This window comes from Thunnus maccoyii, chromosome 9, assembly GCF_910596095.1.
Source record: "Thunnus maccoyii chromosome 9, fThuMac1.1, whole genome shotgun sequence".
NCBI lineage: Eukaryota > Metazoa > Chordata > Actinopteri > Scombriformes > Scombridae > Thunnus > Thunnus maccoyii.
Window position 1 is genome coordinate 22412198 of NC_056541.1, and position 18792 is coordinate 22430989.

At 40.5% G+C, this 18792-nt stretch overlaps 2 protein-coding genes across 11 annotated transcripts in view; both read right to left on the reverse strand.

Moving 5' to 3' along the window:
- Positions 1-12127, reverse strand: part of fam172a (family with sequence similarity 172 member A) — a 150581-nt gene extending 138454 nt beyond the window's left edge. For 5 of the 7 annotated variants that reach the window (XM_042421383.1, XM_042421385.1, XM_042421384.1 and 2 more), the window contains exons 1-4: positions 12027-12127; positions 11156-11296; positions 9845-9946; positions 5611-5711 (exon numbers count right to left, since the gene is read on the reverse strand). In XM_042421383.1, coding sequence (XP_042277317.1) covers positions 5611-5711; positions 9845-9946; positions 11156-11261 — 309 coding nt within the window. In that variant the 5' untranslated portion in view covers positions 11262-11296; positions 12027-12127. Of the gene's footprint in view, positions 1-5610; positions 5712-5823; positions 6400-9844; positions 9947-11155; positions 11297-12026 lie in introns of those variants that run through there. The other 2 variants (XM_042421388.1, XM_042421387.1) reach the window with 2 other exon arrangements.
- A 2930-nt stretch (positions 12128-15057) lies between these two features.
- Positions 15058-18792, reverse strand: part of kiaa0825 (KIAA0825 ortholog) — a 120430-nt gene continuing 116695 nt past the window's right edge. For 3 of the 4 annotated variants that reach the window (XM_042420832.1, XM_042420830.1, XM_042420829.1), the window contains one exon: positions 15824-15971. In XM_042420832.1, coding sequence (XP_042276766.1) covers positions 15919-15971 — 53 coding nt within the window. In that variant the 3' untranslated portion in view covers positions 15824-15918. Of the gene's footprint in view, positions 15972-18792 lie in introns of all 4 variants that reach the window. The other variant, XM_042420836.1, reaches the window with a different exon arrangement.

Below are 18792 nucleotides of genomic sequence, written 5' to 3' on the forward strand. Positions count from 1 at the left end.
TTCATCAACTCTAATCCACCTCACCCTGCTCCCTGCAACCATTTTTGTCTGACTGTGTCTGCTTCCTCCTCCCTGCTCTCAGCAGAAGCTGCAGCGGCAGTGTTGAAGTGTTTTGGGAATGGAGACGTGATGGTAGTCAGTGAATCAGGGCAGACAGCTGTCATTTATAGTCACTCTTTAGAGAGATCCCATTAGCTTCCCAACAAAATGGTCCACGACTGGTATGGGGTCTCCTGATGCTTTAAGTACAGTATGGAGGAATGTCTCTGGGGTTCCCACCATGGGCCTGATGCAACACTATATGACTACACCATGAAATTTTATAAATTCATAGCACCTCCACAAACTAAAAATGTCATTCATACCTTGTTGGTTACTATTGTTTTTACTAAACAGGTTACTACATTTCTGCTAAAACATCTAATGCAATACATTTGGGGAAAAAAACATTGTTTAATACCGTACAAAGTATGTTCTTTGCAAAATTACTTGATATAACATTATTTCCTAATATAGGTCACTATATTTACCTGTCTGCCCAACATCTAACCCTAACCCATACCTCCAGTATTCTTTTCTTTTACCCTCCCTCTGTCTTTTTTTAAAGATGATGTTTTCTGATAGAATTAAGATTTTGTGACCATTCACCTTCAATTTTTATTCAGATGCTCTTTAAAGGCCCTGATATACTCAGACACTGTTACAGAGGAGGCGAGGTGGGTGTACAGCGGACACACTATTATATATATATATATTATATTATATTATCTTAAAAGCTGGTCATAATTTCTCTACTGTTCCAAGGAAATTCTTTTGCCCTTCTCCTTAGTGTTTTGCTCAAGGACACTTCAGCAGGGTCTTAAACCTTGGCCAGCTGGTCACTGTTATGACAACACCCAGCATCCATAATGCGGAAACAGAGGGTGACAGGAAGAGAAGCATAACAGAGAGACAGCAGAGTGTAAGAGACAGACAGAAAGAAAAAGAGAGAGAGAGAGGAAGAGAGGAAGAGACAGAGAGAACGAGAGAGAGAGACGGCTTTCTAATTCAGCCATCTGGCTAGCTTTACTTCATTATAATATTCTGGCTGTGTGTGTATGTGTGTGTATGTGTGTGTGTGTACAAATTTGTGAGTGCCTTCCATTCCACAGATGCAGGCAGAGCAGAGAAGAATCCTCATTTATTAACAGCTTAATAGAGCTCCATCTGGGCCAGACCCTATGCTTGTCTTCTATCAGAGAGATTCATCACCGAATCACAGGAATTAGACTACAACTGACACCTACACACGCTGAGGTGACCCTGCTGCACTGAGCAACACCGCACAGATAGCCTGCACTGTATTACAGCTGTAATATTACAGCCACTACAATGTCACTACACCAGAGTTTTTCAGTCTTGGTTTGTGTAACGCTTTCAACTTGACTAAAACAAAACGGCACAATAAGAGGAAAATAACAATAATAAAAATATACAGTACATTAGATCAGTAAAACAATTTATAAACTGGGGTTCATTGAAATATCAGACAATGAGATCATTTATGTCTTTATAGAGTGCACCCAGAACTTGACAGGGATAATACAGTTTTTTCAGCTTTCCTATTTGTCCTACTTATCCAGAGACACAGACAACCATAGATACCTTTTTTATGCTACTGCCATACCTTCAAATTACACAGAGATATAAAAAAAAAAGGCATCAGTGTGTGAGCTGACTCTGGGTAAAAAGGAAAAATAGCTAAATCTACCAAATGAACTAAGCATCCCTTGAAAGAATTTAGTTTGAATATTCAATAACCACGTGCCCCCTTAGGATATTCTCATGCCAGAAAGCTTATGGTTTGGAGAGGCCAGCACTATTCTCCTGTTGACTCTATGTTTGCACTGAGTCAATACATCAGTCAGCTGAGTCAGCACATTCAAACCGTTGAATTTGTGTTATTTACTCATTGTTTTAATGATCTTTTGTATCCGCTTTCCTTTAACCTGTCTTGTTCAATAAGTGATTTCCTACATTTCCCACAATGATTTTGCACAACTCCCGACAAACTTGCCTTCTACTTTTATGTGTGTAAATATAGCCCATGGTGTCCAAACAAATGGAACCAGTGCAGGTTCTCAGACATAGCCTCTGCAAATCTCTCCACATCACACCATTTACTGTATGGGAAAATGTTTAAATTATTTTTTTATAGATTAAAAATGGAGAGTTAAAAATGATTCACTGCTCTTGCGCTAAACTCAAATTTTCTTCCCATCTCTTTCTTTTGCTTGGAGGCCATCACACCAACATCCTCGCTCTCACTCTTTCTATCCGTCCCTCCATTCAGACGAGGCTGAAGTGCAAATTGGACATCTGGTGCTGTGATGTGTCTGACAATACAGTCGCCTACCCCCCCTCCACCCCCCCCCTTTCTCTCTCTTTCTCACACACACACAGACACACACACACACACACACACACAGTCCTCCATACAAAATACAGGACCATGAAGATATAAAGAAACTGAAAAGAAGAGAGTAGGGAGGGAGAGATGGACAGAGGTATGGAGGAAGGGAGAGAGAGAGAGAGGAATGTGACTGAACATTAGGGGGCAATGATGATGCCATTCTATTCACACTGCCAGGGGCAAACACATGTACCCACGTCCTTGTGCCATCACACTCAGCTCTCAGGCTGCATTGTGGTTAGCTCTCAGACCGTCTCAGGTGGCAAGTTGATAGATGGAATTGAGGTATGTTGGGGAGACGTACTGACCCACAACACACTTGTCTGCATTAAAGTTTATTCTACATTTACCCTCATGACTTAGCCCACATTCAGACCAAAATCAGACCTGCATTAAAACAACACATGGTGGTTGGTGGGGTTGTGTTGTGAATTTGGAGGCTTCTCTGCACAGAGGTTTATAATAATCATGGAAATTTATCATGGTAGCAATTATTTTGTCTTTCATCGCGATGATTATGAGACTGAACAGTAGAAATACAGTTATTAAGTAACCTGCCAGGAATGTGCACTTAAATGTATTGTAGATGATTGGCCGATGCAGTGTATTGCTGGATGATGTTGCATTACAGCAGGTTTACATTTTTTGCCCCCCTGTGCTGGAACCCCTGCCGTGTCACCGGACAGGCTTCATTCAAATTAATAAGCAGTCTGTGTTTTTTCACGCAGGGCTACTATCTGAACCGGGCCTTTTACGCAGAATTCAGGAGAGGAATGAGACAAAGAGTTGATGGACAAACAATGACAGAAATTCCAGGTACGGATACATCTCGACCAGACTGACGCAGAAATAAACACGCAGGTATGCCTGTGTGACACACACTCTTAAACTCACACATACAGAGACTGACTAAGCAGCATAACCTACTTTTACAACCAAAGGCATACAATTCAGTAGCTGTGTCTATTTATAAAAGAGCATATTTCTTACCAGCAAAAACAATGCATTTGTACAAGCAAGGTACAGTATTCATTTTCTTGAATCATCTGTGGCCTAAAAACAACAGACAGATAATACTGCTTATTCAGGTAGTGCTTCTGTCTTCTCAGCCAGTTAATCTCCTGCAGCACAACTCAGACAGTATATGTTCTCATTACACGAGCTCATATCAACACTGATTGACACCGTTTCCTTTTTTCTCCTCTGAAGAAGATGCTTCTGTCAATTTTTTAATCATGGGATGAATAAAATTTGCATACATCCTGCTTGATGATTATTTGTTTCCTCCAAATGTTTGGCCCCCCTTGGATGCCTGAGTTCGGTTAGTTTAAATGTCTGTGTGTTCTTTCAGGGCCTTTGCTTGCCTGCTACCAAATGTTTGTTTCTGCAGCCTTTTTAGATGCTGGTAGATAGTGCCTGAGCAGGCAAAAGAAAAGAAGGGAAAAAAGCCTTCACAGAAGGCTGGCTCTCAAAGGAGCCACTGTATACCTGCATTAGAAATAATAAAAACACCCAGGTAATCCCACAAACAGGTCTATCACTTGCTTTGAACTTCAAAGAATGCACACAACAATTAAAAGCAACATAGCGGGGGATGCAAATAAAAAAACAGATTACAAAAGAACATTTGTCTCATTATCTTAATGCATATTGCATGTGGTGGTACTGTGGGAGTGAATTAGAGGTGAACTTTAGGATGGATATATGGTGATGCAGTTGGACGACCACGGAACTTCATAAGTGTGTCAACTTCAAAAAAGTGTCGGCAAGATTTTCAAGCTGTATGTATTTTGTGGAGTCCTTTAAATAAAAGTTTCCCACCATATAGTCCACAGACGTACAGTAGCAAAGAATAATAAAGGCCACAGTCATGTCCGAAGAGATTCTTTTGTTTACATGCAGTGTCAAGCCCTAAGTCTCCATCAGTACAATGTATGCAGACCTCCAGTAATGTGTGCATCACCAACAGGTTGCTCTATACACCAGCTGCCATATCACGCCTACTTCTTTCCTGGTACATACTTTACATTTGATTCAGGTTCTTGCTCAGAATCAGAAGATGTATCGCTGTCCAGTTCAGATTTTGCATTCCTGAATTTAACTGGAGTTATGTGACAAATTTGACCTCAAACTCAAGTCATACCTCAACTAAGCTGACAAGAAGATGATTAGGGTGAAATCAATTGTGCCAGTCTGCCTCCGCGGACCATGACCTTTAAAATACTTCCTCACTCTAATCTGACAGAGGCCTGGACCACAGGATACACCTCAGTTAAAGACATTCTGTAGCAGTGGCATTTAGGTGTTATAAAGCACGCAACAATGCGGTCCATCCAGGTTAATATGGAAGAATTTGTTAGAGATCTACCGTCCATACACACAAATTTTACACTGTAAAGGGTGTGGCAATTTATGTCCACATCATGTTTGAAACAGAGCTGGAATCCTGTCAATCAGCCTACTCAGGACCTTGTAACACTTTTGTAACTCTTACACAACTCAATTAACAGCCTAATGAATGGATAAAGCACACAAAAAATAACAATGTTCTTAGACATATACTGCACATGTATGGAAGTCAAAAGGAATTAAATGAGAGTCAAACTTGAGTTTCTGTATGATTACATTGGTCTGCTAGCTGCTGGACTGTGTAAAATAAGAAGAAATGGTCAGTATTGAGTTGCAGGAATGAAAACACAATCAACTTAAAACAAGTAAACATCTAAAAAAAAAAATGGCAGTCTGTGTAAGACTGGAAATGCTCTTCTTTCTTGGAGGAAATACTTTACAACTTGCCCTCTCCAGCAGTTCTGCCACCATGGTGAGAAAAATTGACATGACACTATTCAGTAAGGGGTATCTACAGTATATGTGAATGCCAAAAAACACACTGCCTTACACCAATATAGTAAAGCAATGTCACAGGTGCCATGTGTGATAAGGGCTTATATGCCATGTCAATTTGTTCCACAAAGAATCAACAACCATTGCTACATCTTGTGAAGCCATGTTACAAATAGCCTGGGTCAGGACAGAAAATCCTAATAAAACGAGTAGGCACTGCAAAAAATTGCTGAACCTGGATGGCCTGAAAGAATCCTAAGAACCCCCATATTATTGCTTACTGTAGTATGCCAGTAGAGAAAGCAGTATGTTACCTCTCCCAGAGCTTCATAACGTTTCTGGTTCCAGCGGTGGAGATCCTCTCTGGCATTGAACACAAAGGGTTCTCCTGTCTTTATATGTCTGAGTTGCCCATCTGTAGAAGACAGACAGAATGAAAGGAGGAAAAAAAAAAAACGCATCTGTAATGATAATTGATATGTGTATATGTGTAGGTACTGTGGGGGCGGGGGGGCACTACTTCTTACTGGACATGTATGCCAAATGATGCACTTCAGTTTTTCATTGCTTATTTTCTCTCTCCCACTTGCGCTTCCTCTCTTGATCCTTTCACTTCCTTACTCTCCCTCCCTCAGCCCCCCCATCTGGCAGGTACAAGGCCTGTGGATGCAGCAGCGTTCTTCCAGTCACGACTCCAACGGCCTTCTGGGTAATCTGGCAGGCCAGGGCTGGACAGCTGGTATGGCACAAATTCTCTTTCCCTCTCTCCCTCTTTTCATCCATTTAAAAGCCTCTCCCTTTCCTCTTCAACTGTGTCCATCTCTCTCTTCCTCTCCGTCCTCGCTCACTCTGGCGACAGGCCACAGGTCTGTCCTGGCTATTGCACCTGAAATCTCTAAAAGCAAAGACTAAAGGAGGTGTGGGAAAGGTCCAGAGTGTGTGTTTGTGTGTGTGTAAGCATAGAGAGAGAAAGGTGGCCTGGCACACATCAGCCACAACGACAACTGCTCCTTACAATTCCTTTGAGGATGCTGTCTGGGCATCAGCCAATCACCCTAACCAGCATTGCTTACACACTCATACACACACATAAACACCCCCGTCCCCTTACACACACACACACACACACACACACACACACACACACACACACACACACACACACACACACACACACACACACACACACACACCAGCAGCTCCAGCCAGGAAGACCAGGTGTGGTCATACAGTAAGTGTCACTAGGCTTAAGCATGTATAGTTCAATGAATTGTTGCCACGTCGCCATTATAACACATAAGAATTGAGTGAGAAAAAACAAAAGATCTTTGGGATAATGTTTAAGTTATTCATCATAATTTAGGGAAATCAGAGGAGTTTTAAACACATCCAGGTTTTGTTTCATATAAAACAGTCATAAGACGGTAAAATGCTGTTCAGACAGGGTACTACTTTTTTTCTTAATAAATAATTACCCTCGTGTGGCTGTTGAACCACTAGGTTTATACCTTTGCCAAGAGCCCATCGATCCTGCGGTTGACACTACAACACAATAAAACACTAAGCAGTGTTAAATTTAATTTTGACCTTCATGACTGCAGAATTTGAAAGAGCTAAACCACTGAAAAGTACACATACTTAACCCAAATAGCCAGGGGGCTCTCATACTTTCTCAATTATTGCACAATGTGAGAAAACACATCTAAGATATAAATAAATATATATGTTTGCAAGATAAAAGAATGCATAAGCTTTTTTTATCTGCCTCTAAATTGCCACCATTTTCACCCCTCTATCAATGTGATAAATCTTACATAGCTAATACACTGTGTATTACAGTACTTGCTTTCGTGGTTAGTTGTAATGTAATCCTGAATCGAGGTTTGTCATCATGTTGCATTAAAAAGCAGACTTGTGCCTGTGAGGTAGAGCAGGAGAAGGGTTGAGAAGTTAGGATAAAGCAGTGTGCACAAAAGTACCTTGAAGAAAATCAATTATGCATTCATGTAGGGGTGAGGATCTAAACACTACCGCCTAAGAGAAGGGAGAGAGGAGCTATAATGAAATCCTACAGTAGGAAAGGTGTGTGTGTGTGTGTGTGTGTGTGTGTGTGTGTGTGTGTGTGTGTGTGTGTGGGCATGAGGGAGGGATGGAGGGAGAGAAAAGTATGTGTGTGTGTGTGTGCGGTTGTGTGTATCGGGGGGTGGGTGTGGGGGTGGGAGGGGGGGAGGGGATCTGTGCCACCGCCTCCCCCAACACATCACATCCTCTCAGAGGAATAACGTTTTCTCAACTTTTATCCTCTTTTTCTGTCATAATTAGCATTCTGTTCTCAATTTGGCCGCTTAATTAGGTGTACATAACCTTGGATTTCCAGTAATGGAAAACCGGAGGGCTAGCGAGATGAAGCCATCAAATTCAGTGATTAAGATACCTGCAAACTATTGTACACAGCCTCGTCTGTATTCACATCATTACATGGTCAAATTAACATTTTTGTTCCACCTGTCTCGGGCAAAGGTATCCTGGGTGTAGCTATAGAAATGCCTGCAAGCCAGGGCGACTGCGAGCAGACATACAGCACTAGAGACACTGCCTGAGGGCCACCACGGCTTTAATAGAAATGCTATCCTTCAAAAACAGGCTTGAGTGGAAATTGACAAGACATACAGATGGGTATAGGTGTGTATGTCTGTGTGTGTGTGTGTGTTTGTGTGTGTGGGCAGGTAAGTTATGTCTCGGTTGCGGATTTTGAGCAGGGCAGGGACAGAAATAGAGAGATACGGAGGAAGGGAGAGAAAAGAGAAGAGGGGAGACAGAGAGGTGAGAGAGAAGAGACGGGAGTGTCTCTGAGTGTGTTCCTCCCTCCATGTGAGACTGAGTTGGGACTCGAGGGTGAGGTAGGGGGACGGTGGGTGGGGGGGGTAGGTCTATGTGTCTCTGTTCTTAGGCACAGCGAGGTTATGCAAATGCTCCGTCAGGCGGAGGGCAAGGCTGAGTAGGTTACTGACGGGCCGTAGAGTACACAACATGTCCCCCACTCAGCCAGCCAGACAGCCAGCAGAGACACTGACAGAGAACAGAGGGGGGGGGGGAGAGAGAGAAAGAGACTACAGGGGAATACTAAGAGCCAAAACCACCACCACCTTTCCAAGCCTCTCTCCACCTGTTTAGATCAAAGCGAGCCAGGAGAATTCTAAAGAGACTTTTATATCATCTGGACCAACACCACTCAGCTCCTGGCTGTCACTGTTAACTGACAAACAAGCACACACACACACACACACACACACACATGCACGCACACACACGGACATTCACACCACTACAGTACACCTGTACCCCCAAAATGTCCCAGGTGACACCAAACACAGTTTTGGGTCATTAATTCAAAAACAGTGATATAACACTGAACAGAAGACTCTCTTAGGGGCGTGTGTCCATATCACGTTTTTCTCTGGCAGAAAAGTGCTGGCAGGGCACTGGGATGAAGCGCTGAGAGAAAAAAAAAAGACACCGCACGTGGGTTTTGTTTCTATGACAACAATATCTTAACAATTTCTATGACAACATATCAACACTCTAACCACTGTTGTGTGATAGACTAGCATCGCCCTTGTGCTTACTAACTATCTATTTGTTTGACATTGTTTTTCATTGCTTGCCCTCATACTGTGAACAGATGAGCTTAATAACGGTGATGTCCCCGCTGTCACAGCTCAGTCTGACAGCCGTAGAACAGTGACGACACCAACGCCTTTCTGAAAAAGTTCAGAGATTTTCAACTAGAAGCGCTCACAGCGGCCGCACAAAAAAAGTAGGAACGCTCAGAAAAAAAGACGCTGGGTGCAAGGATTTTTCTCTAGGCGGCCACATGCTGTTGCATACACTCTCTCCTCACTGGGGACAACTGTAAAAAGATGCTGGCGCTCAGAAAAAAAAAACACTATATGGACACATGCTCCCATACTGAAAATGTCTCTGTACAGTAGCTTTAACACAACTCTGGTTGATGCAACCAACTCTATAGAACAGTGAGAAATAAAAGAAAAAGAAAAACAGATTGTTCTGCATCACAAATTTGAATTCATTTTTTTTGGACTTTTATCTAATCTTTGCTTTTATTTGAAATAGAGTTTTACCTCTTCAGGACATTAATTCAAGTGAAACATTCTTTGGTGGACATATTCAAGCTGTGACAAGGGGTCGCAAGTAGACGCTGCTTCATTTTAAGGGTTACAAGCTAAAAAGATGTGGAACCACTGCTTTAGACAACAGCTCATTGACTGCAAGGAGAGACATTTCCCTGCAGTTTATATCTACACCTCATGCAGCTGCCAATTCAGTGCCAAGATTTAACTTTATTTTCACCTGTGCCAAAGTATTTAGCTTGGACTTTAGTACTCAGCAGTGATGTTCTAATTTATTAAAGTGCATGGGCTTTGGTGTTTTTTCTTAAAGCAGAAAGCTTTATCTACTATTTGGCAAGCCATGGAACTCATGGTGGCACTTGTGGTTTATGGTTTGAAGTTTTAAATGAGCACTCACATTCATTGAAGGCATATTCAAACTCCTCCAGTGTTTTGGGGAAAGTGAAAGGAGGTTCATCTTTCTTCATTAGTTCATCTAAATCTATTCTTGACAGCAAATCTGAGGAGAAAGAGAAAATCAAATTAGTGACAACAATTATGGCTGCTTTTCTTTAAAAAAAAAAAGAAAGTCAAATTTACTTGTCATAATCACAGTCACAAAATTTTAACCTTAGCATTTCTAGCAAAGTGACATACATTTTACCTCCATAAGGTCTCCCCAATTTTGTTAAGTCATGAAGCAACAGCACCTTCTATGCCAAAGTTCCCCCTAGCAGATTAAACTAAAAGCTCTTCATTTCCAAGTGGCGCAGGAGGTGGAAAAGAAGATATTCTCGTCAAATAATAGCCAAACCAAAATGTCTATAATCATTTTTCTGCAAATTTTCTAACTGAAGTAGAAAGAAATTGCACAAATTGATCTGCTAAATAAATGGTGGGTGAATCTGATTTACTCAAGGTTAAGTAGAATAATTCCTGTCCTGTGCTATTTACTTTATGGGCCAGCAAAAAAGCCTACATATGCACTTCTAAGGAAGGCTTTCATAATCAAAAGACAAATATTTAAAAGAAAATCCTGTATTTAGAGTCAGACAGGCCACAAGAATTTTAAAGGAATGCATTCACGAATCAAATGGGAGGAATTGCTCATTATTTCATACCAGACTGAGACAAAACTTATTTTTCTGTGACATTTATTCTGCTGTGGCTTGTGCAAAATATTCTTGTATTTCTCATTTTAATAATCTACCATTTTAACAGTAGATGATAACATGGAAAAAAAAAATTCCTTCCAGTCACAAGGTTGTGTGGTGTTGTAGAAACACTTTTCTAGGAGGGATGAGTGGGCTGTACATCATCAACAGTGCAAGAACAGGAATTATGAGTTTTACAGGTATTAGACAAGTCAGACATGTTGGTGTCCCTGCCTCCAGGTCAGCATAGGGGAAAAACCTCACTAGGGTCAAAGCAGCTGACATTTCCAGGGGAGTTTGTTTGCATCGAGTTAGTGAGGATGCAAGTGACAGCTCCAAAACAAGAAGTCAGAAAGTTTAACTAAGAAGAAATAAAGAAGAATAAAATGAATACATATAAATAACAATAAACATGTTAAAAGTTACATCAATCTGTGCAGTATAACTGACCCTGTAAGTTATAACTGTAGGTTAAGTCCACTCTTCTCTCCTCTTAACACAAACGTTCCCTCTTTTCCTCTGTTCCAAGAGCACTACCTCACTTTCATATTTTCATAGTATTGCTCCATATTCACCTTTCAGTGCAGTAGTTTTCTCTCTGTCCTCCTGGCCAGCTACCTGGGCCATGGCGATCCACAGTATGTATAGGGCTGGTATGGCGGCACAAAGATGAGAAAGCATGGGCTCTGTGCTCCCAGAGATCACTGAGATGTGTCCTGTCACATGCGGGAATTGACAAGAAGAAAACTAAGAACTAGGATTTATCAGTGCTGGAACACATAAAGCCTACTGTGTGTATTTATAAGAACTAAACCTTTTGACCAACTGACCAAACATGTACTGCTAATTGTCTCAAAGCTTGTTGCACCTGTAAATTGGCAGTGAGCCAGAATATAGTTTACTGTTGAATCCTCTGTACAAGCTCTGTGCTTTAACCTCAAGTTCAGCTAATTCATGAGCTTGCGGAATAAAACGGATCAATAAGCTGCAATGACACACCGCATAAACATTTAACTACCACTGTCTGTCAACATTACTGCTATGAAACATGTAGCAGCGGCAACCGTGTGCTCGCTCAACTTTGCACCCGTGCCACAACTTTAATTCATTATGCAAACATAGCAAAGTTATTCTTGCTATAAAACGACGCTGCAGGCAGTAAAACCGATCATTATCACACGCTTAAATACCTCAGACTGCTTCGTCATTTACCCAACAACAGTCAACATCTGTTTAATGTTTCGTATTCTTTAAAAAAAAAACAACAACAACTCCGTGATGTGTGCACTCGCTCTGCATGGAGCTCCTCACTGCGAGCATGTAGAGTAGGTATAGTCGTGCTTTTTTTATTTCACATTCTTTAAAAACCAAACTAAGCACGGAGGTTCGCAGAGGACGAGTTGTTTTACAGTAGATGCATGCATGCTTTTTGTTCGACTCACGCACCATCAGTAAAAATGCGACTGTCCAGTTGCTGCTGCTGCTTCCTTGAAATTTCTACAAACAGGAAGGACTCTGAGCAGTGCAGAGCATGGAGAGTGTGAAGCTTCCGGGTTACCAGGGCAACGGACTGGAAGGATTATTTAAAGACACAGTAGCACAGCAGCTGCTTTCAATTTGTACAGATGTTTTCTGTAGCCTGTGATTTTTTCTTTTTTTTTTTTTTTTTTTTTACCCGTTGGCTGCGTTTGTTTATTGTTTATATCAGACGCCGTTCATATGTAAACTTGCCTTGTGATGATTTTATATTACTGAAGGGGATAGTTTTATGTGAAACAAATGACACTCAACTCTGTACTCAGAAAGTACAAAAAAAGAGTCATAATTCTGTGAGAATACAACAGATTAAAGTGAGAATAACTGGCCGCTCAAGGCTGATTTTAAGACAGTGGTGGAAGAAATATTCAGATCTTTCTCTTAAGTAAAAGAAGGAAGATTACAATGTAAAAATACTAATAATCTCAAGTAAGAGCTTTGCATTCAAAATCTTACTTTAGTAAAGGTATATAAGTATAATCAGCGACGTGTACTTACAGTATCAAAAGTAGATGCAGCAAAATGACGACTCAGTAATATTAATACATTTTATATAAAATTATTATGATTACTAATACATAAACATGTAGAAACATTTTAATGTTATAGCTGGTTGGGTAGATTGGTCTATAACAATGCATCATACTCGACATGATTATGTTTGGTTTAAAATAGTGAATCTTTAAAAGGTTAGTAACACGAGCTGGAAAAAATGTAGTGTAGGGAAAAGTCTAATATTTGCCTCAGACATGGAGTAGAAGTATAAAGTAGGAGAAAATGACTCAAGTCAAGTACAAGATATATTATAAGTACTTATACTTAAGTACAGTGCAGTCTTTGTTTTGACATAATAATACAAGAGAACAGTGATTAGCTGTATGTATTAGCTCAAGCTGGCAGGAGGGTGAATTGAGTGCCATCATTATATCACTGTTACCATGACACACCTGCCTCAGCACCCTCTATAGATTTTACTTATTGCTTAATAGTTGGCTTCTCCCTTAGTCAAACTGTCCTTTATTCAGCTTTTTGTTTAATATTGTCTCCTACATTGAGTAGAAGCCAATATAAAAGAGTAACATTTGTCATCTGTGTTACCTTAAATTCAGTATTATTTATCCTCTAGAATATTTAGATGTTGGATACCACCTCATGGTGATTTTCTATATCATCATTTTCTCTAGGGAGAAGCTGTTATGTGAAACCTTTCAGGTTTCAAGACTCTTCTCACAAACCTGTCAGGTTGACATGGATTATCTAAAGGGAGAGTAAAGAACTTGAATTCATGGTTAAGATGTTCATCATTGTGACTAGACGTGCCAGACTGATACGGTGACATACCTTGTTCACCTGTACAGTGTACCTGCAATTGTGCTTTATGACACTTGCTTTTTGATTCACAGAAATAGCCTCTTGGTTAAAGTAAAGCTGGATGCCCTACTTCTGGATAGCCTCTAGAAGTTGAAGCTGTTTCTCTGGGGAGTTGAGCTACCCTGTTTCCTCAAGCAGAGCGCTGGAGATGCTACAAAGAGAGACCCAAATGAGAAACAGAGATGACATATTGTGGCATTGATCTCCTCTGAGTTTGACAAGATAAAGGAGATACTTTTCATTCTGCACACCTAGAGTCACATGACTTGGACATAAGTCACATTTAAGTTTCTACAGTATTGACTAAATCAAAAAAGTCAAGCAAATCAACCAATAACTCTGGAATTCACCTGGAGTTGAGCCTAATGACTTAAACAACTTGATACCCTCACCAACACAAAAGCAGTTGTATAATGTCGCCTGTGGCTCTGAAGGGAGCTATTCAAAGTTTGAAAAATTTGACTTGGACTTAGTAAAAAAAAAGAAAAAAAAAACAAGAGAATGTGTTATGAACTGGAGATGTGGTTGTTGTTAATTACTTGAAGCTGAAATTTCAGGAACTAGGACTAGACAAAGACACAAATGGAAACCATGGTGCTCTGGCTGAAAGATGGTCTGTCTGTAACACCACCATGCTGGCTGCTAAACTACTAATGCTAAAACTGCTAAAGATTGTTGTACTTGTGAACAGATGTACAAGTGAAACCTACGTGTTTCTGCTGTGAGAGTTTGCTGTGGAAATTTGATTACTGCTGTGACTGTTTATCCCGTATGAATATGTCACAACTCAGGGATTCTAAAATGTTTATATAGGCCTGATAATCCCCAAATGGATACCGAATAATAGAATATTTCGTTTTCTTTGTGATTAATCATTCTTTGTAATGATTTGTTTTGAATTATACTGTCAGCTTTTTTGACAGGTGTCTTCTGAACCTATCACCTGTCTACAATAGAAATACAAATGGATAACCCTACATGTATTTACTCCAGGAGGGAGAGGGAAAAAAAGGAGATCAAAGCTTTTTTTTTCCACAGAAAACAGTTATCTTAGAAGAACAGTTTGGCAAGCTAAATACTGTTTTTCACCAACACCAACTGTTTTGTTATGTTAAATACAGTACATTTACAAAGACTAATTGTGCTTTGTTGCTGTTTAGCCTTTATTCAGAGTCAGAGACAGAATTCAGTTGCTGAACATTTTGTTGTCTTTTGTATTCTCTAAGTGGCTTGGCGATCATAATCTTACTACATTTGCATTGAAAACCTAGTTAAGGAAAGGAACATCCCTCTCTGGAGCAGGAAATGTTTTCCTCGTCTCTCAAAGGAATTGCAAAGGGTGTGCGGTAGCCTTTGTGAGCTCAAATTATATTCTTGTTGTTGAAAAGAGCTTCGTTTGAGTTGTTTAATCCTTACTTGATCAGATGTAATGGGGAAGAACACATGATGTTTTAAATCAAAAACGTAATGCTAACTTCATAGTCATAAATCATCATAAATTATTGACTGCACAGAGATCACACAAAACGATCATATACAACAGAAGAATATTCAATAAAGTGAGAATATATGAGAATATATGATTTTATTTTCATGTTTAATTCTAGAACATTCCATCTCCATCTCATGAATAACAAAACACGGACAAACTTGGAAAAATATACTGAGCAATCGTATTACACATAAAATAAATGTTTTCTCAGTTTGCACAAAATACTGACTGATATTACATAGTGGGGCAGATTTTTGGGACACACTGCAATCAAAACATACATCATCTTGCTTCCCAACCGTAATATTTGATGTTTGCTTTCAGGAACCAGGAGAAAGTATGCTGACACCAATGTCCTTACATTCACTGCCTCAAAAAAAAAAAAAAAAAAAACTTCAACTACCTATGATGATCACACAGTCCCATCTTGTCCCAGGCAAACAAATCCAGGCTCTCCATTTCCCAGAACTGATTTCTGGAGATGTGCTCCAAAAAGATGAAATGCGTCTGATGCAGCATAGAAAAGCACAGAGAGTTTGTCTGAGGGGTGTGCATAAAGAAGGAGGCGCCGACTCCCTCACTCTTTTTGTTGTTACGCAGTTTCTTGTCCTCTCACTCATGTTTTCATGCATACACATATGCAAATTTGCAGCATACAGCATATGCACAAACCCAATTACACCTACAAATGTGCACACACACTCACACCCACACACACAAACATACACACTCTAATACCTTGAGAGCTGCGAGTGTGTATTACAAGTAAACATTTACAACATGATAAAAATTCCAACTGCTTGGGCTGTTATTGGGCAGCGCTTTTATCGGATGTTTGCGGTCCCTCCTGGGTCTGTTCTGCCACTGTCTCATCAGCTTCAGCAGGGTCCTGCAGTCCCGGGCTGCAGTGGCAAACAAAATAGGCTCTTTGAAGTTCTTCTACCATAGCTTTCTCTCCATCTTCCAGCTCTGCACCATCCTCCATCTCCCACCTGGAAAGCACAGAGAGCATAGGGAGCGGGTGAAGCGTTTCAGACAGAATATCAGCTGTTTTAATACCAACAAACATTTATGTCTATTTATCTCCTCCTGCTGCCTGCAACTCGGCTTGGGTTTAGCACAGAGTGAAGAGTAACCAGTTGTCCATATGCATTCTCTCACACACACACGGCAGACCGCAGCTCTCCGCGGCTCTACGAGCTGCACTTTCACTCTTTGAGTTCTCATACGGGAGTCTTCTTCTCTTTCTTTCTCCATGATGTGGGGGTCAGTTTCACAGCAGTCTCTGCTGCTGTGATACACAATCAGACTTATACTTTTGCTCTCATGTGAACACACACAGACTTGCAGGCATCCACACACACACGTAGAATGAGGACTCAAGGGATGTTCTAGTGAACATTAAAACAGAAAAAACTTGGGGGAAAAAAAGAATACATTCTTTTGCCCCTATGTAGGACTGTCTGTCTCTTTCCCTTTCTGTCAATCTAATGCTTGAAGTGGCTAAATCATGGTGTAACAACTTCATAACTTCATACCATCCATGTTTGGGTGACTAATTTTTAGCATGAAGGAAAGGGCTCCCCATATCTTGTTGCTTCCGTCTTGTTAAACCGCTTCTACAGCATGTCTCTCCATCACAATTTCTAATTCTTAGGGCTACAGACTGGATGGTGGGCTTCAATATGAAGACATCAAGGGTAGTCACGTTATATGTAATTCACTCTCAGTATTTCAATGGAATCCCTTAACGAGTGACTGTGGTCAATCAAATCCATATGGAGAGCTGGCTGAAGGCTGTCTTTGAGCCGCCGCATCACACTCCTTCCAAAGGAGAATTATATCTGTCTGACTGCAAACGATTGCATTTTCATTGCAATCTCTGCGTCTCCTTTTATCCCGCCCTCCCTCCCCTCCGATTCCTCACTGTATCTTCAAACATGTACCATATAGTTGTGCTCTGCGCGTGTGTGTGCATGAGTGCAGTGTGCTTGTGCTTGAGCAGGAAGAGAAGGGGTGAAACACGACTATATCATGCACGTGTTTCATGCATACAAAAAAGCGGGCCTCTCAATTCACTTTAATGGAGTTTCAGCCTCTGTCATAATGTGTATCTGGCCAAATCAGACATCCTATTTTTTTGCTTCTCCGCCACTGTCAGTGTGATAATTACCGCCTGTAAGGGGAGGATCTGTTTATGTAAATATGCAGCTTTGACACAGAGGTTTCTTCTAATGCGACTGCTTTCTCTCTCAACATACAACTTCAGTTATTTCTAGTTTCTCTGTTTTCGGACTACTTTTTGTGACAGTCTGGATCTCTCTGTCCATCCATCACAGAGCGAGTGGACTGTTTCTCAAACAGGAAAGAACAAAGAGAAGAGTAGTTAAGTCTGCCTTTGATGGAAGCTGTAAAGAAGAGTATTTCTAGTAAAGAGTATCTTTAGGAAAAAAGCAGATAACTACTAGGGGCAGACAAAATTGCCACTATATTGTTTTTTCACTGACATAAAATTAAAATCAGTTCTACTAAATAACCATTATGGGATACAAATAACACTCACACAAACAAAACAATACAAATGTCACGCAGGGAGCAAAACAAGAACAGAAAGGGAGTGAGGGAGAACAGAAAGCTGGAGGAATGGGGGCCAATAAAGGAGCGAGTGAGCGAGGAAGGAAGACAGGAAGGTACGCTAAAGGTTTTTCAATGTTTAATTTTCAAATAGGATTAAGCAGAATGACATTTAGCTGAAGGTTACAGGCTCAGCATTGTCTTAGCTGATATTGATATGCAGGAGGCGCCCTGCTTGTCACCGGGACAAACACCGTTGATGAATGAGAAGCCTTTCCCCAGGAAGGTGTTAAGTGCAAATTTGAAATGAGAGAGAGGTAGAGGTAGCGAGAGAGAAAAAAAGAAGCAGCACACACAGACAGAGATTGAATTACCATGATAGTTGCCATGTACACTGTCACTAGATAATGTTGCCAAAAGTGTAAATTGTTCTGTAAAGTATAGGTTGCATATTTGTTGAGATTGGTTGATCTCGTGTTGAAAATGAGCCAAAAAATACACTAGGTGCTTTGCTGTGTGTATCTAATTTCAACAACTACAACACAACAATGCCTCTTAGAAATGCATAAGTAGGCTAAAGTTGACAATAACTTCACTGTATCCTCATTTCGGCAAGTTTTCCCCCAGAATTTACATCTTAATAAGGGGAGTCTTACCCTTTAATTCTTATGGGCTCTGCTCATTTTTCATGCATTAATACTGGAGCTGCTGACTTGGCTCTTCCTCTGAATACAGAATAGGACACACATATTAAGACTCATATATTTACAGGATTGATGCCATGGGAGATTGTCTCTGAGTGAGATGAAAAGGCTGGCTCAGATGTATTTCAACATGAACATCAAATGTAAGCTGTCCTAATCATGAGACAACGCAGGCACAAAACAGAGAGCATCTATTCTGATTTTCAACTGATAATGAGTAATGATGTTCAACAAATTAAGAGCATAAGCCTTGCTCAGAGATCATCCGACAATCAATTTACTTACTGAATCATACTCAAAACATAATGCAGGTGAAACTCTGATGCTTAACTTCAGCTACTACAAAAGACAGATACTATAAAAAAAAGGGATATGTAATCTGTGATGGAAAAAAATCCAGGCATGGAATGGGGAAAAGAAAGAAAGCAAGAAAGAAAGACAGAAAGAGACAGCAGAAACAAAATTAAAACAGGCAGAGGTACAAGTATAGAGTGTGTGAAAGAAAGTGAGTGAGCACGAAGACAAAGTGCTTGAA